General features: G+C 43.1%; 1 protein-coding gene across 1 annotated transcript in view; it reads left to right on the top strand.

Moving 5' to 3' along the window:
* The first annotated feature begins 1,113 nt into the window (after nt 1–1,113).
* Nucleotides 1,114–22,422, top strand: part of ZNRF2 (zinc and ring finger 2) — a 99,541-nt gene continuing 78,232 nt past the window's right edge. The window contains exon 1 of the mRNA XM_055136131.1: nt 1,114–1,709. Within this exon, the coding sequence (XP_054992106.1) occupies nt 1,199–1,709 (511 nt within the window). The 5' untranslated portion in view covers nt 1,114–1,198. The remainder of the gene's footprint in view (nt 1,710–22,422) is intronic.

Raw genomic sequence — 22,422 nt, 5'->3', positions numbered from 1 at the left:
GCTTTCCTTGTCCTCAGTCTTTTAGGATTAACACTGTTGACTTGTTTAGAAGACAGACTCTGAGTAATCCTAACCAGGAGAGTAACAACCAGCCAAAATAACTCAGCACAGCGCCTGGGTCCGTGAAAGACGGAGGGTGCCTGAGGTCTCTTCCAGCGTCTAAAGACCACGTGCGGGAGGCGGAGCGGCTAATGGTTGGCGCCCGGTTCCGCCAATCGGCGCAGGCCCCGCAGTAGAGGCGGGGGCGCGCCCCGGAGGGGAGGGTGTGGCCATAGACCTGTCCATCACCCAGTCCGCGGGTGGCAACACCTACCACATCGCCGCACCTTGGCGGGGCGGAGCCTGGCTGCGGAGGCGGGGCCACACTGCCCGGAGCCAATCCGCTGGGCGGCGAGAGGGGGCGAGGGCGGGGTCACGAGCCGGGACCCAAACACTCGGACCCCGGCGCCCCCGGGAGCCGCGCCGGGGCTCGGCCTTCCGGTGCCAGGGCCTGGGCGCCTCCTCCCTTCTGGGGCACCCCCACCTCCCCGGCCCACACCCCACCCGCGCCCCTCCCCTGCGGCGGGGGGAGCGCGGCGACGGTTGCCGGGAGGCGCGCGCCGCCCCGCCCTCGGCTCCCGCGTCGGCCCCGCGTGCGCCACCCGTTCGTCTCCTTTCTCCGTTACTAACAGCTGGCTGCCCGGGGGAGGAGGGAAGGTGGCCCCGGCCGCGTCGGGGCGGGCGCCTCCCACTCGCCCGCGAGCCGCCGTGGGAGCTGGAGGATGGCAGCGGTAGCGGCGGCCGCCCGGGAGGAGGCGGTGCCGAGGCCCGGGGCGCAGAGCGCGGCGGCGGCGGCAGAGAGCGGCAGCGGCCCGTCGCGGCGCCCCCGAACCGAAACCCGCGGCCGCCGCACGGCCACCTGAGCCGGCCTTCCCCGCGGAGCCCGCGAGCGCGCCCGCCCGGCCCCGGCGCCCCGGCGCCCCCGCTCGTCGCCTGCGCGCCCCCGGCCGAGCGCCGACCCCCGCCGCCAGCGCCCCGGGCCCCGCGGCGGAGGGCGCGCCGGGCGGCCCCTCGGGGCGCGGGGCAGCGGCCCTGGACGTGCGGGCTGCTGTGCGCGCTGCCCGCGGCCCCGCGGCCCTGCCCGCTCGCCCCCGCGCTCGCTCTCGCCGTCCCGGCGCTCGGGGCGCCGCGCGCGGGCCCGGCCCGGGGCAGGGCGGACATGGGCGCCAAGCAGAGCGGCCCGGCCGCCGCTAACGGCCGCACTCGCGCCTACTCGGGCTCGGATCTCCCTTCCGGCAGCGGCGGCGGCGGCGGCGGCGGCGGCGCTGGGGCCAATGGGACCGCGGGCGGCAGCGGGGCGGCGCGGGCCGCGGCCGCGGGGCGGTTTCCGCCCCAGGTGCCCGGCGCGCACCAGCCCGGCGCTTCGGGCGGCGCCGCGGCCGCCCCGGCTGCCCCCCGCAGCCGCTCGCTCGGCGGGGCCGTGGGCACCGTGGCGTCGGGGGCGCGCGCCGCGCAGCCCCCCTTCAGCATCCCCAACAGCAGCAGCGGCCCGTACGGCTCGCAGGACTCGGTCCACAGCAGCCCCGAGGACGGCGGCGGCGGCGGCGGCGGCGGTGGCGGCGGCGGCGGCGGTGGCGGCGGCAGGGACCGGCCGGCGGGCGGGGGCCCGGGCGGGCCGCGCCTGGTGATCGGCTCGCTCCCGGCTCACCTCTCGCCGCACATGTTTGGAGGTACGCCCCTTGCACCCCTCCCCGCCCCCTCCCCCTTCCACCGGACGCCCGGTGAGTCGCTGACCCTGCGAGTCCCCTGCAGTCGCCGCGCGGCCGGGCCAGCCCTCCCCAGAGGCGGACACCCCGCCGAGCGGGTCCCCTCCGGGGTGGGTCGGAGACGCCCCGTGCACCCCCCGCTCCAGCGGCTTCCCTGGGGTGGCCCGCGAGCTGAGCGCTCCGGCCAAGGTTGTCTCCGACACCGACCGACGCCACGGGCTGTCGGGAAGTGGGAAGAGCCGTGGCGAGTGTCGGGGGACCCGGGGCCTCCCTCGCCGGCCGGGAGCAGTTTCCGATGGCCCAAAGTCCGGGAGGCTGTTCCGGAGTGAGCACGCGCCCGAGCGCTGGGGAAACGGAGGAGTTTGTCTCCTTTGCACCGGCTCTGGACGTACAACTCTTGATTAGGCGCCGGGGAGAGCCCCACCTCCGGCCCGTAATTGGATGAATGTGCCCCCGGAAAGTGCCCCTCTAACCCCCGCGAGCGAGGCTCTCTAGGTGAGAGCGAAGGTGAGAGTTAAAGCTTCATTTGGAGACCCGGCCGTTTCCCAAAGACAATAGCCAACGGTACTCGAAGCGCCACCGACTAGGTGCGGTAGAAACCTAGGTGCTCTTAAGACGCACCGTTTGCTGAAATTTAGAGAAAGCCCCTTCTGAAAAAAAGGGGAAATCGAAGCAGCTGAAGGGATTGGAGGAAAATGACATCCACCTCTTAAAAGTTATATTTTATACCGCCAGCCCGCTTGACCTCCAGCGCGGTTAATAAAACACCTTCCCCTTCTCAGTCCGCAGAAAGAATTAGAAATTAAACCTTGCAGGAGATGCTGACTACAGTAGACAGCCCTCAGCATACCACAGCCTTGTGTTTATGAGACTGGATGCATTGACAGCGGAGCTCAAAGGATCCCCGCCGCTTTTGTTTCTTTTACTCGTGTTTGTAAACACCAGGCTTTGCGTAGGGAACTGGCCAGGTGGATTATCAAGTCGTGAAATGTCTCTATTCTGATGTTTGGTATTGTCAGCAGTCTTAAAAAATGGGAAGGTCCTGTTCATTTTCTCCATCTGCCTTCTGATACTGCTTTGGAGGCTGACTGTAGAGTAGTGTAGATAAATAACTACCTTATTTTCACCATGGAGTACTTTTGCTGTTGTCGATGAAAATACTAATGCCTTTTAAAGACACCCTTACCTTTTGCTTCTGAGCAAAGGAGCTCGAGCTCTCCAGGCCTCGCTGTCGCAGTCCTGCTGATACAGTTGAAGGAGCTGCCTTCCTGCCGAGGGATAACAAAAGATGACTTTCCCCTAAGTAGAGGCAAGAATGAATAACTTTAAGATGTAAATTTATACCCAGCACTTAGAACCCTCTAAAGATTTTCATTGCTGCTGAACCGAGGAGTAGGAAATGGCTTGTCAAACTAGTAGTTCTTACTTAATTATATTGATTACTTTTTTTTAATTGAAAAAAATTTAAAGGACCAGTCATTCTTTTAACAGAGTCACTGGGCTTATTACATATGTTCCTCCAGCAGGGAGCAGAGGGTTGATGCCCATGTTCTTGGTAAATGAACAAATAAAAAAAGATTTGTGTTGAAAGTTGAAGAGCTCAATTTTTCTTATTTAGGTTCCTAGATCAGTGCATTTCACAGGTATTTGCAGTACCTTTTTGATTTCTAGGGAGTCTTTCTGCATCCAGGTCTGGAGAGCGTGTATTGAGGCACTTTTAATGGAGACTTTGAATTCTTTCCTCCTATGAATTTAGACTGGTCCAAATTTTGCATTATTACTGGGAAATTTGACAAGTAGTTAAGTCTTCTGGTGGTTCAGATAAGAAATATCACTTGTGAAAAGTTGGTTCAGAGAAATGCCCCGTTCCTGTTTCATGATGGGATGGGAGCGAGGTCCTAAGATCTTAACTCCTGCCTGAGAGGAAGAGGGTGTGTTTTTACTCAGTTACGGGTTCTACAAATGTTTAGGCATGGAATATTTATGATTTAGTGGAACGTTTTTTACCTGTTCTTGATAAAATTATTCATAGCTTTTATTCATAGCTTCTAACAAGGAAATATGGTAATAATAAGGTTGTGAAAACCTTTGCAGGAGGACACATAAAAAAATTAGTTGCTAGCAACTTTAAATTCTTACTCATTCTCATAATTAGAAAATGAGGCTTTCTGTGTTAGTTTTGCTCATTTTTTGTTTGGGCATGTATGTATTCTGACAATATGGACTCAACTGAGAGAACCAGAAAAGAGGTGTCTAATACAGATATTGCACTTTATGGAAATTAAAATTGAATTGTTTGATATAAAAATCTGCATGTAATGCATCTATGAGTTTAAGGTGATGTAGATATTGTTTTATTATTTTCAGAATAGTGAATTTAATACTATAAAATTGAACAAAGAGCTTTTTGTCTATCACTGAAAAAAACAGCTTTGTAAGGGTATAAGCGAATATTTTTCAGTCTTGGTGCAAACTTTTTAGCATACATATATTCACTGTGAAGTTGCAATGTCTCACTGGTGGTAAGATTGTCTTTAATGATCCAACAGTGATAGGGTAGGTGAAATTGGACTCTGAAAACATATCTGAGTGGTGAATATGTCTAGAGAAATTCTGTAGAATTCTTATATACAGCTGAAAGTTTGGAAGTGAAATATAAAATGAGTTTATCTAGACACATAAACCTGTGTTACGGGATTGATTTTGACCTCCTCATCAGTTTGAGCTTGTTTGGGTGTGGTGCTCCATAAATATTTCAGTAGTCAGATTGTAACTCTGGGGCCTCCTGTTCCCTGGGAATTGTACTATCAACATAGTAAGGGTTGTATCTTAAGACTGGTTATGTAAAAAAACCACTTCTAGTCAGATCTTACTCTTTTAATCTTTAGACAGGTGTGGATTTTTGGTTTGTTTTTGGTTTGATTTTAGGGGCCACACCTGGTGGTGCTCAGGGGCTGCTCCTGACTCAGTGCTCCAGGAAGCCATATGATGCTGGAGATCCAGCTAGGAATTCCAGACAGCAGTGCAGGTGCTCCAGCCCTTTGTGCCCTTGCCTGGACCTGCGGTTGTTAGGTTATCTCCAATAACCATTACTGAAATGTTCTCAATCTTTACTTCTTACCAGTATATTACAGGGCCTAAAGGTTTGAACATGAGTACTGTGGTCTCTCTAGGTCCTTTTCTTGCATCTTTTTATTAATAGATTCAAGACCTTAGTGAGGAGTGGCAGAGGAGAAATTGCTGCTGCTGCTTCACTTAGATGACATTTCTAACTTCCACCCTTACCAACTCCCTCCTAAGAGCCCTATTGTGGTTAATTTTTATCACTTGTAATCTCACAGATCTTTAAACTTTGTAGGGGAGATGTCTTCTATTGTGTCCTTTGCTATTCCTGAGTTAGCCTCAGTCATGAGATTTTTGCTGTGGGAATATTTTGAAAGTTCCCTGGATAACAAGATAGAAAGTCGACTAGACAGGAAGCAGTGGCTGGAGTTGTTCTAGGCTTCATCTGATCTCAGTGCTGCCTGACCGGCGCTGCTGAGCACAGCCAGTAGGAGGGAGCTCTGGTCTAGTTAACGCCGGGAGCGTGAGACCACCCAGTCCTCCTGTCTCTTTCACTTCTGTTGCTCACCTTGGATCTGGTAAGCAGGTCATTTGTTTTCTGGGCACTTAAACCATTAATTGGATACCAGTTGACAGAGGGCCACTCTTGTGGCGCTTAGGAGAAAGTGCTGTGCTGGGAATTGAACCCTGGGCTTTCTCGTGCAAAGCAAATGCACCCGCCTTTTGAGCTATCTGGATCAACTTTCCATCCACATTTATCATTCATCTTATGTTTTCAAGAATCGAATTAATGTTATACTGGGCGTTTGTGCAGTTGGCTATATTAGCAAATGACCTAGAAGAGAAGCATAGGAAACTATGTGGCCAAGTATTTCCTCAGTGTTTTAATTTTGTATGTACTTGACTGAGTTAAGTTTGTTCTGCCTTTACTTGTTCAGAAATAAAGGGAAATGTGCTTTAAGTGAACAAGGGATTCAGAAATTTGGATTTATTCTTGTAATGCTTGTGAACAAATGATTATAAATTAAGCTACCTGCAAGAACACTTTATGTCCAGTTTCTGTGGGCTAGGAGTCCTGGGCATAGCTTAGTGGGTTCTTTTGCAGGACTTCAGCCAGTGTGCTAGCCAGTTCTGGATTATTATCTAGACCAGTAAAAGGTCTCCAATCATCAGTCCTTGACCAGGGCTAGTCCTCGGGTGTTGACAAGTTGAAAAACACTGGGTCTGCTACCTTGGTTCTTTCTAACTGCTGGTCCTGTGGGCTGCTGTGTGGGACAGATGCTGTCTGCAGATGTAAAAAGATCAAGTCACTGATCTAGAGACAACTGGAAAAGTGTTTGCTTCTGATTCTTGTGAATGATTGTCAGCATTTATTTCCTTCTGGTAGTTAAGTTCATGGCAGCTTCTTCCAAGCCAGCACTCTCTTGGACGCTATACTCTTAGGAAGTGATACGCGTATAGTCTTGTACAACACACTGACTTTGCTGTTTGCCCTTGGTTAGATGTAGGTCCCACTTGGTCAAGGGGAGGGATTGACAGAAAAGTGACAAGTGAAGCATTGGCTACCCCTGCTTCTTTTAGGTGGGGTAACTAGAGAACTCAATTTATCTTAAAATTCACTTCACCTTATTCTAAAACTCTTCAGCTTATTCAAAATTCACTTTACTTCAATTTATTTTAAAATTAACTTTTCTGATTTACTTTGAAAACGTTACAAAAAGTGTGGTCAAGAGAACATGAGGACCCCCTGTTGGGGGTCAGGTTTGGTAGCTGTGGGGGGGTTCAGACCTGGGACTTCTTCCTGTCTGTGCTCAGTGCTCAGTTGTATTTGAGAATGATGTAAAGTCATGATGCATATATATTGTAGCAAGTGCTATAAGTGTTCTATTGACAAAATTGCTTTTTTGAGGTTTCCTTATCTCTGGACATCAAAGAATTACTTTACAGAGGAAGCTAATGTTTGGACAAACTTTTGAATGATTTAGAAGTTTCATGCAGGAGAGACACTACAGACTAAAGAAAAATCCACAAAAACCTAGGTTTTTGATAGCACATTTAGAAAAGCTGAATGTGTAACATGTGAAGAAGAATGATGAAAATATGAAGTTCAGAAAAATCAGCTTGAATCAGTTGAAGAATATATATTGTTGTTTTAAAGCAGAATAGAATGGGCAGTGTAGAGGAGTGGGTACCAAAATAGTTTGAATATATATGGATTCTTAATTGGTGAGTGTTTAGTTTTCTGCTGTCTACATCAGCCTCTATTATGATTACTACTTGTTAGCAGAAGAGAGAGAGTAGTAGCAGAAGTGTCAAAGGACATTTTGAATAGAATTGGTAGATATCACATTGAAATTATGGCATTGGTGATTTCAGTCATCATCAAATTGAAGTTGATTGCAATTTCTAAAAGAGAACTGATAGGATCAGACACATACTGGGCACAAATTTATATCATTGGTCAGTGTCAAAAATAAAGAATGAACAGGTCCTTCGCATAATCCCCCACACCCTCCAGGGGTCAAGCCATGGACTCCACACATTCAAGGCAGGCAGGCTCTCTGCTACTGAGCTGCTTATCTCTGGCCTTGCAGGTTTTAAGGAAAAGATCTTGAGTCCTTTTAGGCCTGTTAACGTTTGGCTGGCTATAGGATGTCCATCTAGAAGCTTCCTTGAAATAGTTCACCATGTGAGTTTCTAGGATATTACAAGAAACTGATGTAGATTAGTGTGTGGCACCACAAAGTAGGTAACATTACTAAAGGATAATATTGAGGGAGAGCAAGCATAGAATTACAGGAAACAAGAATTTTAAGAGACAGGTAGTACAGGAGATCTGCTATTAGAATTGAATTACAAAAAAGTTAGAGTATTTTTTGTTACTAAATCAGTAGTCTTTCATTAGATAAAATTAAAAGCACATATAATTGCAGATCACTTATAATCTTATCACCAGAAATAACCAAAATAAAATGGTATATACACAGATGTACACACACGCATATTTTAGATTTAAAACTTAGAACATTCACCCTTCATATTGTTTTGATTTTGTTTATTTTGGGGCCTCCCATCTGATGCTCAGAAAGTGCTGGTTCCCCCCACCAGAGAGTTACACCCAGCTGGCCTGGGGATTCTATGCAAGGCCCTGCAAATGTGGGTACATGTGGTGCTAGGAATTGAACTTAAGCCATGAGTGCTCAGCATGGCCCTAGCAGTGTACTGTGTCCCTGCCCGATTTTGATTGTATAAGACTAATGTATTACCATTTGGTGACCACACCTGACTTGAAGTTAAACTTTTCTGTATTTTAAGATTTTAAAGTTACATGTTTTCCTCTGAGAATTGTTTGAACTGAACCTGACAGGTTTCTGTTTTGTGACCAGACCCAAAGCTTCATATGTATAAGGTAGCCAGTCTGTCTCTGATCACTCACATCCCTGGCACAGCCCGATGAATTTTGAAGTTTGTTAAAAATAACATACTTTCCCTTGCGATTTCTTCTTTGTTCCATGGGCTGTGTTTTCTTTGGTAATGTGCTTTTTCTGTTTTGTTTCATCACATTAAAAATTTTAATAGCATTAAAAAACATTACTACCCAGAATTCTAAAATCGACTCAGGAAAAACTTACTGAGAGACTTCATTGCATTGTCCTAGGGATTCCAGAATGAAGAAATATGTATATTCCTACTGTCAAGGGTCTTATATTCTACTTGTGGAAGACACTAAACAAGTGAAATACATAGGAGTGATAGAGGGTGTTGAACGTGATGGAGACAAGTAGGCTGGAAAGATGGATGTGTGGGATTGAGGCTTATTCCTGTTATAAGCAGGGATTTATGCATGATCTCACTAATGAGGTGACATTCAAGCAGAATGAGGGAGCAAGCCATGAGATCTCTAGGGGAAAAGCATACCCAGATGGGAGAGTGACTAAAGAATGGCCGTGAGTTATGAGTGTAATGAATGTGCTTACATGTTCTGGGAACAGCTGTGAAAAATGTGTAATGGGAGTTTTGAGAGTGATGGAAGATGAGAGAAAAGAGGAGTGGCATGAAGGCTCATAGAAAGTTCTCTTATAAGCCTTGACTCTCTGGGTTGTCTTGGTTTTTGTTTATTTGTTTGTTTTGAGAGTGAGAGAGGTGGGGGAGCATTGGAGAATTTGTGAGCAGAAGATTGACATTACTTGGGCTTTTGAAGGATTAGTCTGGCTACTGTGAAACTAGACTCACATACAACGGTCAAGCGAAGAGGGCGAAACTCTGCCAAAATCTACAGTGACTTGGATCTGAGAGGTTGTACTGGAGGTAGTGATGGTTCTGTATAGTTCTGTCACTTAATATCTATATAGTAGATATTAGGTATGTGATATCTAGGGTAAAAGAAGACAGGGAGTTATGCAGTTGTTCTTACGGTTGAATATTTCTGAGTATTTCGTTGTTTTGCAGTTTAGTAAACATACTATTGGCAGTCATATCCTGATAAGCACATTTTTACATTTCTCCAGTTGCTTTTTTTAGAAATGTAAAAGAAACATGGGGTCATTAGATCCAAAGAGAGGCATTTGTTCCGGGCATTTGATATCTTTATTGCCAAATTGACCTTTAGAAAGGGCAGCTTCATCAGGCAGGGTATGATTTTAGAACTATCTTAATTTTTAATTTAGTTCTCATGAAAACTCAGGTGAAGTTTTGATACTTAACAAGTGCAGGTTGGTAGGTGCATTTTGATATTAGTCATTTATTCAGTACTTTTTGCAACTAGAAGTTTAGTGTATCAAAAACAAGTATGTCAGTTAAATTGAATAAACTATTGTTTATCTTAATTTTTTCTGTAATTGAAGTTAATCCGAGATAATTTATGTGCATGTGAGCTGAGGAAAAATGAACAGAGAAACCATAAATATACTCAATGGGTGATATATTGCATATGATTTGTTTCAAAGAGCCTGCTGTTTGAACAGTATAGTTTATTAATATTTTTATGATCTTATTTTGTTATTAAATTACATTTTTCTAGATTTTTAGTTTGGTTTTTTTTTTTTTTTTTTTTTTTTTTTTGCTTTTTGGGTCACACCTGGCGATGCACAGGGGTTACTCCTGGCTCTGCACTCAGGAATTACCCCTGGCGGTGCTCAGGGGACCATATGGGATGCTGGGATTTGAACCTGGGTCGGCCGCGTGCAAGGCAAACGCCCTACCCGCTGTGCTATCTCTCCAGCCCCTTTAGTTTGTTTTTATTTCATTCTTTTTAAATGATGAAAAGGACTTAAGACTATGAATTCTCTTCAGTATAGTCACTTTCCATAGCTTTAGATTGCTTATTCTCATTGTCTGGGTTATACATTTTTCTTTTGAAATTACTTGTTATGGAATAATTTTGCTATTTTATTTTGAGGTTTTAAATTTTACCTGGGCAATATATGGCTTTTTAAATATTTGAGGTAGGTTAATGACTTGTATTTTTGCAACTTTTTTTTTTTTTTTTTGAGAAGGTGCTCAGGGTTACTTCTGGCTCTCTGTTCAGGAATTTCTCCTGGTGGTCCGTGGAAACATACTGGATGCCGGGGATCCAACCCGGGTTGGCCACGTGCAGGGCAAGTGCCCACCCTCTCTACTGTTTTTTCAGCCCCACCTTGTTAAGTTTTTTAATTTCTAGTGTTAAACTAGTATTGCATTGTGGTAGAGAATCTGAAGGCTTTCAGCTACCGGTGGCAGTAGCTTAACTCAATATAACATTAAGTGGAAAAACAACATATTATCTCAGATTCCTGGAAGGAATCCTAGGATAGCTCACAGACTTGAAGAATAAGCTTCCAGGAAATTACAGGCTCCTGAAGTTAAAATTCAGCAATTATCTGAATTTCACACACACACACACACACACACACACACACACACACACACAAATCCAGTGTTCTCTTTCCACTTTCCTAGTTTTATCTACTTCTGTTGACTGGGACTTAGTAGCACTGTAGCACTGTTGTCCCATTGTTCATAGATTTGCTTGAGTGGGCACCAGTAATGTCTCCATTGTGAGACTTGTTGTTCCTGTTTTCTGGCATATTGAATACACCACGGGTAGCTTGCCAGGCTCTGCCGTGCAGGCAGGATACTCTTGGTAGCTTGCCAGGCTACCAAGCTTGCTGAGGGGGGCGAAGAAATTGAACCCGGGTCAGCCTTGTGCAAGGCAAACGCCCTACCCGCTGTGCTATTGCTGCAGTCCTGGAACTTAGTAGGACTTAGTAAAGCTGATGGCCTGCAGCTACACTGTTTCATCCTCCTAAGGCATCCAGAGATGTCTGAAGAGAGTCTTCTCTTCACCTCCAGGAGTGAGGACTACCATGAGTTCCTTGTAAGTTCCGTGTGAGACAAGTCTGTCCCTCACTCACAGGAGTGGCGGAGACTGGCTGCTCAGTGAGTGTGTGCAGGGCTTGTGCTCTTCTGTTAGGCAGAGGAGCTCTGGGATTGAAGTTCAGCTGTCTTGCTGGAGTCCACTGCAGATTTTAAGCAAGTTACTTAACTTCTCTGTACCTTAGTTTTCTCATCTCTCAAATCAAGATAGAAATAGTAGGGTTAAGATAAATAACTTACATAAGATATGTTCTCTCTGTATCTGTGTATGTTCTGGGGCTGCACCAGTGGTACTTAGGGGCTTGTCCTGTCTCTACACTCAGCAGTGTGGCCCTTGGCAGTGTTCTGAGATGGTATATGTTGCCAGGGATTCAAACCAGGACTGGTGGGATACAGGGCCACGCTCCTTACTTATGTGTGATTCAGCCTGCTACCTCTATGACTCTTTTTTTTTAAAAAAAAAAAAAAACTAATGTTTGAATTCCTGTCCAAAATTAAAATATCCAAGACTCATTCACTCTCCATTTTAACCCTCAGGAAAATAATGCATTTATTCTCGCCAACTTCTCAGATTTTGTAAAACTAATCCAAAATTTTAGATATGGTTTCATTTTTTATAGTATATGCTTTCTGCTCCCAAAGATTTATGTTTTACAGGAGATTTACTGTGCTAGTCATGTGGTAAATGGTTTGTAAGTGTTCAGGGTTTTTCAAATGTTTTTAATAACTACATTACTATGCCTTAAACAACGTTATTGATGACAAAATTGTTGCTTATTTCAATCATGTGTGAAAACCTCTTGTTCTGAAAGAAGTGATGATTTCTTTTATCTGTGAAAAGCAAATATGTGTAAAGTAAATTTTTGAACTGGAAAATATAGGTATGATGTGGATTGTACAAGTAGGAGCAATCTTGGAACTGGCAAGATAGTGAGTACAGGAGTAAGGCTGTGCCTGTGGCTGTGACAGTGCACCTGCCTCACGTATTGCCCCTGAGCACCATCAGGGATCACTCTTAGGCACAGAACCAGGAGTAGCCTCTGAGCTTAAAATCTGCAGTAGTTTTGGATGTGACCCAAAAACTCCCCAGAATAAAACGAATAGGAACCATTTTAAATTTGTCATAGAATTAAAATACTCTGCCTATTAAAGTTCTCCTTTCATGACCTTTTGAATGGACTACAAAATATTCTTTCTTCTCTTTTTCTCCTTTGGTTTTTGGGTCATACCCTCTGTCCTATGGACATTGCAGCGTTGTGGCGAGGCTTGAACCCTGTCCCAGGGATCCTGAAAGCAAAGCATTCATTTTTTTTTTTTTCAGGGGCCACACTGTTGTGCTCAGGGGTTACTCCTCCCTCTGAGCTCAGGAATCACTCCTATTGGCGATCAGGGGACCATATGGGATGCCAGGGTTCAAACCTGGCTCATCTGTGTACAAGGCAAGAACCCTAGCCCCTGTGCTATCTCTCTAGCTCCTAGAAGAGTCTTTTTTTTTCCTTTTTTTTTTTTTTTGATAATTGGTTTGTCATTAAAAGATTGTATGTTTTCAGTTTTTAGAAAAGGTCGCGAGGCCGTGTTCCAGTCCCGCAACCCGGAGCCGTGTTAGTTGCTTCTCAGTGTCGCCAGGGCTCCAAGGTGTGCCTGCTGTACCTCCTCCGTCTGGATCCCTGGTGTTGTTGGCCCAGATTCATGTCCGGAGCATTTCTCCGGCCGCGTTGCTCACCAGACTCTCTAGCTCCTAGAAGAGTCTTAATGAGTCCTTGGGAGTGGTTGAGGGAGTAGTTGCTGAGAGGTAGGGCCGGCTAGGCAAGTCTGGCTAGTCTTTTTGCTAGTAGATACTACTTTTTCTTAGAGTAAAATCTGAAATAGTGTTCTTATACTTTGTTATTTACTTCATTTTAGATAATCTGAGCAACATGGTATTTGACATATAATTTATTACTTTGATGGTGCTTGGTGTCTTTTGGTCTGAGCATGAAAAGGTCTTGATTTTGGCTTCTCCAGAATCTGGTTTGTCATAGCATATTTTCATAAACGACTCATCAGTCCCTTTAAACTCTCAGCTCCATATTAATTCCCATTGTTCAGTCTTCCCACCATCAATGCTATACATAAAGTTTTTCTTTTAAAAATTATTTTAAAATTATTTTAAAAAATTAAGACTACATATATAGTCTACTTTTAGTGTCCTTGTAAATAGTAAAATTGAACTTATTTTATATAGTCATTTATGGATTAGAAAAGTTATTTGAATCTTACAAGCAACTGCGTATCACTGTTTCACTGTCGTCCTGTTGCTCATCAATTTGCTCGAGTGGGCACCAGTAACATCTCCATTGTGAAACTTGTTGTTACTGTTTTTGGCATATTGAATATTCCACGGGTAGCTTGCCAGGCTCTGCCGTGTGGGCGGGATACTCGGGATACTCTTGGTAGCTTGCCGGGCTCTCCGAGAGGGATGGAGGAATCGAACCCAGGTCGGCCGTGTGCAAGGCAAACGCCCTACCTGTTGCACTATGGCTCCAGCCTGAGCAGCTATGTAGAATAGATAATTTCCTTGACCTCTAATTTGAATATAGAATCAGAAGTTAGACAAACTACTTATTGTTGCTGATTTTTAAATGTTATTTATCCTGTGTATCAATAGTAAATTAAATATCTCTTTAATTATTTTTCTCTCCCAATTTAATGTCCTGTTTGGTTTACCGCTTTGTTTTTTCTACACAAACAACAAAAATAGTTTTTCTATGTGATGCTCAGATCTTCTCTGTTCCATATAAAATTTCTCTGCTCAAACATCTCTTAGTCTATGAGTTTCATCTTGTTGTAGTCTCTTCTGGGGTTTTTGAGGTCTCTGACTTAGCCATTTTGATCATTAGTTCTTTTTTCAGTCCTTGTTCAGAGGATTCTTTTTGCCTTTTTCTCAGATTCTTTCTCCTAGTTCCTTGGTTTTTACATCTCTTCTTGATGTATTCCATTGTTTCTGATGGAACACCATCTTCTGTGTCTTACTGAGAAAGAATTTCAGATAAAAAACTTTATATATATATTCCAGTGTTTGAAAAAAATATATTTTGCCTCTACTCCTGATTGATAGGCTTTCTTTCTGGCACTGCTACAGTGTTTTAAAAAAAAATCCTTTTTTGGGTTGGTGGAGGGAACTATAACTGGTGGTGCTCAGTAGGTATTCCAGGCTCTGCACTCAGGCCTTACTCCTGATGGTGCCTGGGGGACCATATAGGATACCAGGAATCAAATCTGGGTCAGCCGCATGGAAGGCAAATGCCTTACCTCCTATACTCAGCCCCTAAAAAAATACTTTTTTTTTTTTAATGAAACTTCTCCCACTTGCCACTGTAAGCATTTAAGATCTTACTTTTTGCTAGGGTTATAAAATTTAATTTTTGTATGTCTTAAATGGAATTTGTTTACAGCCATTGTAGTGTATATTCTGTAAGCCTGTTCACACACTAACTTGTGTCTCCCATATTGGATAGTGTTTTAAAAAACATTTCCATATTATTTTTGGTGAAATTATCCCATTATTTAAATATGGGCATTAAAGTTCTCTTTTAATTCTTCTGTTTTTTTTTTTAAGTCCTTTTGCTCTTGTTATTTTTCAAGCTTTTTTCTAACCTTTCAGTTAATGTTTATTTCTGTAGTTGTTTTTAGTTTCCACCAGCTTTGTTTATGAACTTTCCCCTGTGTATTTTTTGGGATAATATCTTTTCACAAGAATATTAATAATTGGAATTTGTTTTTGTGTGCATGTGGGTGCTTGCACACACTTGCATTTTTTTCCCTCAACTGATAATTTCTTCTCAACTTGCTGTTTCTCTTTGGGTCAGTCATTTGTCATATGTTTGGTGATCTTTGGCTGATAGCTGTTTAAAGTCAGGCACTAACAGGTGACTTTTCCGTGCAGGTAGAATCATCTATACTTTACCTTTTTCTTAAGATTTAATTGCTCTCCTTTTTTTTGACTGGCCATGATGGCTCTTCCAGATTTTATTGTTACTTTTCTTTTTTTTTTTTTTTTTTTTTTTGCTTTTTGGGTCACACCCGGTGATGCACAGGGGTTACTCCTGGCTCTGCACTCAGGAATCAGCCCTGGCGGTACTCGGGGGACCATATGGGATTCTGGGAATCGATCCCAGGTCGGCCACATGCAAGGCAAATGCCCTACCTGCTGTGCTATTGCTCCAGCCCTTTACTGTTACTTTTCTAAGTTACAGTCTCTCACAACAAGAATTTTGCCAGAGAGGAGCATATTTTGTATTTAAAAGTCTTCATTGGTCACTGTCACACATCTCTTCTTGCATGTTTTATACATAGTACATTTATATAGCTAGAATTACTAAGTAACTTAAAGAAACAGAGTGATAGCAAAGCAGGTAGGGCTTTTGCCTTGCATGCGGCCGACCCGGGTTCGATTCCTCCATCCCTTTGGAGAACCCAGCAAGCTACCGAGAATATCCCACCTGTAAGGCAGAGCCTGGCAAGTGCCTCGTGGTATATTTGATATGCCAAAAACAGTAATAACAAGTCTCATAATGGAGACATTACTGGAGCCCGCTTGAGCAAATCGATCAACAATGGGATGACAGTGCTACAGTGCTACATTTATGTAGTATGCATACATTTTTATATATTTTATTTATTTTTGGTTTTGGGGCCTCTCCCTGCAGTGATCAGGACTTACTCCTGATTCTGCACTCAGGGTTCAGTCCTGGTAGACTCAGTGGACCATATGGGTACCAGGGATCAAACCCAGGTTGGTCATCTGCAAAGCCAGTGCCCTACCTGTTGCACTATCACCCTAGCCCCCTCACAGATTCTTCCATATTTTAAATGTATTTCAAATTTTACTTTGTTTTCTCAAGACTTGCATACTTTGAAGGGGTAAATTTTGGGGCCAGATGTAGTACAGAGTTTAAAGAGCTTGCCGTATACGCTTCTGACCTAGCTCCAACCTTGGCCCTTGCATATGGTCTCCTGAACACTGCTGAGCGCATGGCCTCAAAACCAAAACCAAATCCAAAGGTGAACTTTATGATATTTGAAATGTTTTAGTAAAGCTAGTACTTAAAATTGTTTCCATTCATTGCGGTGAGCCCAGTGGCAGCAGCTGCTATTGGTGGCTGACTTGGTACTTGCTCCACCCTCCATCTCCTCCACCCAGGCTAGAATTACACCTGCTTGCAAAGTGGATTCATGGTGGACAAGTAAAGACATCCTAACTTTAGGCACCTAATCATACAGAAACTCATAGAAGACAACTCCAACTGCCATGCAGAACCGCACCCCACTTGAGTGAGTGAAGATGGTAGCCCAGAGTACCCAACCAGTAATAACAAGCTATATAACCTCTAGATGAGGAATTTAGAAAGGGTTTGTTGAGGATGTATAAGAAGCTCACGCAGTGGAATGGACCACCAGTAAAACAAGAGGATATGAGAGCAGAAGTGAGGAAAATACAAAAGGAAAGGACAGAACTGAGGAACTTGGTAGCTGGAATGAAAAACTCACTGGAAGGCCTTGGAAGCAGAGTAACAATTACTGAAGATAGAATCAGTGAGCCACAAGGTGAGTTGCCGAAAATCTCCAGACAACAGCAGAGGATGGGGAAAAAACTCCAAATAAATGGACAACTGAGGAGAGAACTTTGGAATGAGTTCAAGAGTTAAAACATAAGAATCATTGGGATTCCAGAGGGCCGGGTGGCAACACTAATGGTGATGCAACAAAGATATTATTGTTGAGAAATTTCCAGAGTTGGAGAGTGCATGCATCCAGATCCAGGATGCCTGGAGAGTGCCAGATAAAAGAAATCCAAAAAGAAAATAACTCAAGACACATCCTAACCAGAATCATGAAAACCAAGGATAGAGATAGAACTTTAAAAGCAGCAAATCAAGGAAGGAACTTAGATACAAAGGAGCATATTTAAGATTTTTCGGCAGATTTACAGATGAAACCCTCAGGGCCCAAAGACATTGGTTGGATATAGTGAACAAGCTCAATGAAATGAATGCTTAACCAAGAATACTTTATCTAGTTAGACTCTCATTAAGATTTGAAGGAACAATGCACAACTTCACAGAGAAACATCTCTGGAACCTAGTAGACTCAAAAGCACCTTTATAAGAAGAACTTTAGGGGCTACTTTAAGACAAGTTTGTCCCACAAACACTGAGTTTCTGCAGAAAGATGGCCAAAATTCCACAACAATAATCTCTATCAATGTCATGTGCTAAATACACCAGTTAAGAGGACACAGAGAGGCAAGATAGGTTAGTAAATTGAACTCAACATGCTGCTGCCTACAAAACACATTTGGATAGAGCAAACACAGAAAGAGTCAAAGGTTGGAGGACAATTCTTCAACAAATAACCCCCTCACAAAGGCTGGGATGGTCATTCTAATATCAGACAACATAGACTTCAGGCTGAAAAAAGGTATGAAAGATAATGAAAGTCATTTCTTAATGATCTAAGGATATGTACATCAGGAAGAACTCACATTCCTAAACGTATATGCACCTAACAAGGGACCAGCAAATACTTAAAACAACTGCTAAGAGACTTGAAGAAAGACATTGATAGCAACACAGTAGTAGTTGGAGACTTAGCATCACTGTTAGCTCTTCATAGATCATCTAGACTAAAGCACAGTAAGGACTACTTGCTTTCAAGGAAGAAATTGAAGATTTAGTTGATATATTTAGGGCTTTTTATCCTTGGAAAGCTGAATAACACGTTCTTCTCCTGTGCACATGGGATGTTCCCCAAGATCATATACTGGGACACAAAACATAGCTTCACAAAGTCAGGAGCATAGAAATCATATCAACTACCTTCTTAGACCATGATGCACTGAAAGTAAAAGTTAATCAGAAACAGAACTGGAGAAACAACTCAAACACCTGGAAACAATACGAACAACCAATGGGTCAGAGAGGAAATTTAAAACAAATGAGAATGAAGACACTACTAACTAGAACTTGTGAGATACAACAAAGGTGGGGTTAAGAGGAAAGTTCATAGCTATACAAGTATTCATGAGGAAGAAATAAAGGGTCACATAAATAACTTGAATGTACAATTAAGAAACTGGAAAGTGACCAACAAAAGGAGCCCAAAGCAGGTAGGAGGAAGGACATAATAAAACTTAGAACAGAAATTAATGAATAGGAATCTAAATACTTAATCCAAAAGATCAGTGAAACCAAGATTTAAAAATTTTTATTTAAAAATAAAGATACACACAGAAAGAGATAGATACAGAGAGAAAGAGAGAGAGAGAGAGAGAGAGAGAGAGAGAACTCTAATACACTTAATTAGAAATGAAGGAGGACACATCACAACAGACACCACAGAAACCCAAAGGATTGTCAGAAGTTACTTTGATAATTGTTATGCCACGAAATGAGAGAACCTAGAAGAAATAGGTAAATTCCTGGACTCAAAAATTCCCACGGCTGAACCAAGATGATTTATAATATCTGGACATACCTATCACTACCAAGGAAATTGAAATAGAATCAAAAGTCTTCCCCAAATAGAAAGCCCAGGCCCATGTGGATTCATCATTGAATTCTTTCAAGCATTTAAAGAGAACCTATTACCAATTCTCTTTGGGCATTTTTAGGAACTTGAAGAAATAGAACACCCAAACAGTTTCTATGAAGTAAACATCACCCTGATACTAAAAGCAGACAGACACCACCAATATAGAGCACTCCAGATATCCTTCATGAACACAGACACAAAGATGCTTAACAAAATACTAGCAAATAGGGTCCAGCAATTCATTAAAAGGATCGTATACAATGACCAAGTGGGATTCATCCGGGAGATGCAAGTATGGTTTAATATACACAAGTTAATCAATGTGATATACTCCATTAAAAAAAACTAAAATCATATGATATCAAGAGATGCAAAAAAAAAAATTGACAAGATCCAGCACCCATTCATGACAAAAAACACTCAACAAAATGGGAATAGAAGGAACTTCCTTCAGTGTAATCAAAGCCATTTACCACAAGCCTTCAAAAAAAAAACAGTAATCAATGGGGTAAAACTAAAAACTTTCCCTCTAAGATTAGGCACAAGACACAGTTGCCCACTTCTTTCACCACTTCTATTAAAATGTAGTACTGGAAGTACTTGTCAAAGCAGTAAGACATCCAGGGAGGAAAAGAAGTCAGGTTTTCACTATTTGCAGATGACATGAATCTGTATTTAGAAAATCTTAAAGACTTTATAAAAAAAGCTCCTAGAAGGGGCCGGAGCAATAGCACAGCGGTTAGGGTGTTTGCCTTGCACGTGGCCGACCTGGGTTCGATTCCCAGCATCCCATATGGTCCCCCAAGCACTGCCAAGAGTAATTCCTGAGTGCAGAGCCAGGAGTAACCCCTGAGCATTGCTGGGCGTGACCCCCAAAAAAAAGCAAAAAAAAAAAAAGCTCCTAGAAGCAATAGATTTGTATAATAAGCTGACTGGCTAAAAAATTAATATGCAAAAGTACATGGCAGACCTATATGCAAATAATGAAAGAAAAAGAAAAGATTAAAAATCCCATTCACAATTATGTCTCAGAAAATCAAGTACCTCAGAATCAACTTAATAAAGAAATGAAAGACCTATACAAACAAAACAACTGTACAAAACTCTCTTTTAAAGAAATGAGATGTCCATCTGCACATGTATGTTCATCGCAGCACTGTTTACAATAGCCAGAATCTGGAAAAAACCCGAATGCCCTAGAATGGATGACTGGTTGAGGTAACTTTGGTACATATATACAATGGAATACTATGCAGCTGTTAGAAAAAAGGAGGTCATGAATTTTTTATTTAAGTGGATCGGCATGAAAACTTTCATGCTGAGTGAAATGAGTCAAAAAGAGAGAGACAGACATAGAAATATTGCACTCATCTATGGTATATAGAATAACAGAGTGGGGGACTAACACCCAAGAATTGTAGAAATAAGTACCAGGAGGTTGACTTCATGGCTTGGAGGCTGGCCTCACATTCTGGGGAAAGGGCAACTCAGAGAAGGGATCACCAACTATAATGTAGTTGAAGGCCATGTGGGGGAAGGCAGTTGCGGGCTGAATGAGGGCTAGAGACTGAGCACAGTGGCCACTCAACACCTTTATTGCAAACCACAACAGCTAATTAGAGAGAGAGAACAGAAGGGTATGCCCTGCCACAGTGACAGGGTGGGGTGGGGGGAGATGGGATTGGGGAAGGTGGGAGGGATGCTGGGTTTACTGATGGTGGAGAATGGGCACTGGTGAAGGGATGGGTTCCCGAACTTTGTATGAGGGAAGCATAAGCACAAAAGTGCATAAATCTGTAACTGTACCCTCACGGTGATTCACTAATTAAAAATAAATAAATTAAAAAAAAATGAGATGTCCAGCAGGCATATGAAAAATGCTCTTCACCACATAACTATTGGGGAAGTCCAAATCAAGATGACAATCGTACCAGTGAGAATGGCACAAATTACTGGGAACAGTCTCTGCTGGCAGAGATGTGGTGTAAAAAGAATCTCATCTGCTGCTGCTGGAAACATTGTCTGATCCAACCCCTATGGAAAACAGTTTGGAGGGTATTCAGTAAAATTGTAATTGATCTCCCATATGACCCAGCACTTTCACTTTTGTGTATCTATACCCAGGACAGGAAAACATTCATTCAAAAGGACTTATGCACACCATTATACATTGCAGCACTCAGTGCAGTAGCTAAGATTTGTAATCAACCTAGATGCCCAACAACTGATAAGTGGATCATGAAGATGTGGTATATATACACAACGAAATACTATGCAGCTATAAGGAATGATGAAATCATGCAGTTCAGAGCAACATGGATGGAAGATGTCATGTTAAATGAAGTAAATGAGAAAACAAGGGAAAAACACAGGATGCTATCACTTTAGAATAACTGGATGGGGGAATGCAGGGTTTTAAAGGGGAGATGCCCAGATCAATGTTGGACACAGAATACAGTGAAAGGAAGGAAGAAAAGAGTGGAGGGAAGGGGAAGAAGATACCGGGCCAGGTCAGGGGAGTCAGCTACAAAGGTGGTGAAAGCAATGAAAGAGCCAGACATCCAAACCACAGAGTCAATAACACTGAAATCAAGAGATCCAAACGCTTAACAATTGAAATTAGAAAGGTGCCTGTCAAGAGGACCAGCTGAGGGTGGGGGCGGGATGGGGGATATGAGAGAGAACTTGGGAACACTGGCGGACAGAAGTTGACACCGATGGGGAGATCAGTGCTGCAATATTGTATGTCTAAAATTCAGCTGTGTATAACTTTGTAAATCAGGTGCTTTAATAAAAAATGTGTTGATTGAAAAAATAATAAAAGAGGGCATGAGGAAATAGAAATACAGCTCCTGCATTGGGAGGGTTAATATCATTAAAAAGGCAATTCTCCCCAACACATTGTACAGATTCAGTGTAGTCCCTATGAGGACACCATGCCACTTTTCAAAGAAATAGATCAAATACTTCCGAAATTCATATGGAACAATAAATGCCCCAAATCACTAATGCAGTCTTTGGCAAAAGGAAAATGATCACTTTCTCCAAGTTCAAACTGTACTACAAAGTGGTAGTAATTAAAACAGTGTGGTATTGAAGTATAAAGACAGACCCTTAGATCAATGAACAGACTTGTATATTCTGAGGTAGATGTTTAGGTATATAAGTTAATTTTCAACAAAAGCAAAAAATGTGAAGTGGAGCAAGGAAAGCCTCTGCAACAAGTGATGCTGGTAAAACTCGTCAGCTACACACAAAATCAATTCAGATCTCTTTCTGATGCCATGCACAAAATTCAAATCAAAATGTATTAAGAATCTTGATACCAGAATTAAATCCATAAGAGAAAAATGTAGGCAGAACTCTCAATGACATTGAAGCTAAAGGCATATTCAAGGATGAAATACCACTGACCAAGCAAATGGAAACAAAGACAAATGGGACTACATTAAACTAAGTAGCTTCTGACCTTCAAAGGAAGTGATGACCAAGATACAAAGACAGACCACAGACTGGGAAATATTATTTACACCCATCTGATTAGGGTTTACTATCAAAGATATATAAGTCACTGGCAGAACTTTGCAAGAAAATATACCCGACCCCATCAACAGATGAGGGTGGAGGAAGAGATGAGCAGAAACTTCCTCAAAGAAGAAATACAAATGGCCAAAAGGCACAGGAAAAA

This window comes from Sorex araneus, chromosome 1 (genome assembly GCF_027595985.1).
Source record: "Sorex araneus isolate mSorAra2 chromosome 1, mSorAra2.pri, whole genome shotgun sequence".
Lineage (NCBI taxonomy): Eukaryota > Metazoa > Chordata > Mammalia > Eulipotyphla > Soricidae > Sorex > Sorex araneus.
Note: the sequence above shows the minus strand (reverse complement) of the source record. Positions and strands in the feature narration are given on the sequence as shown.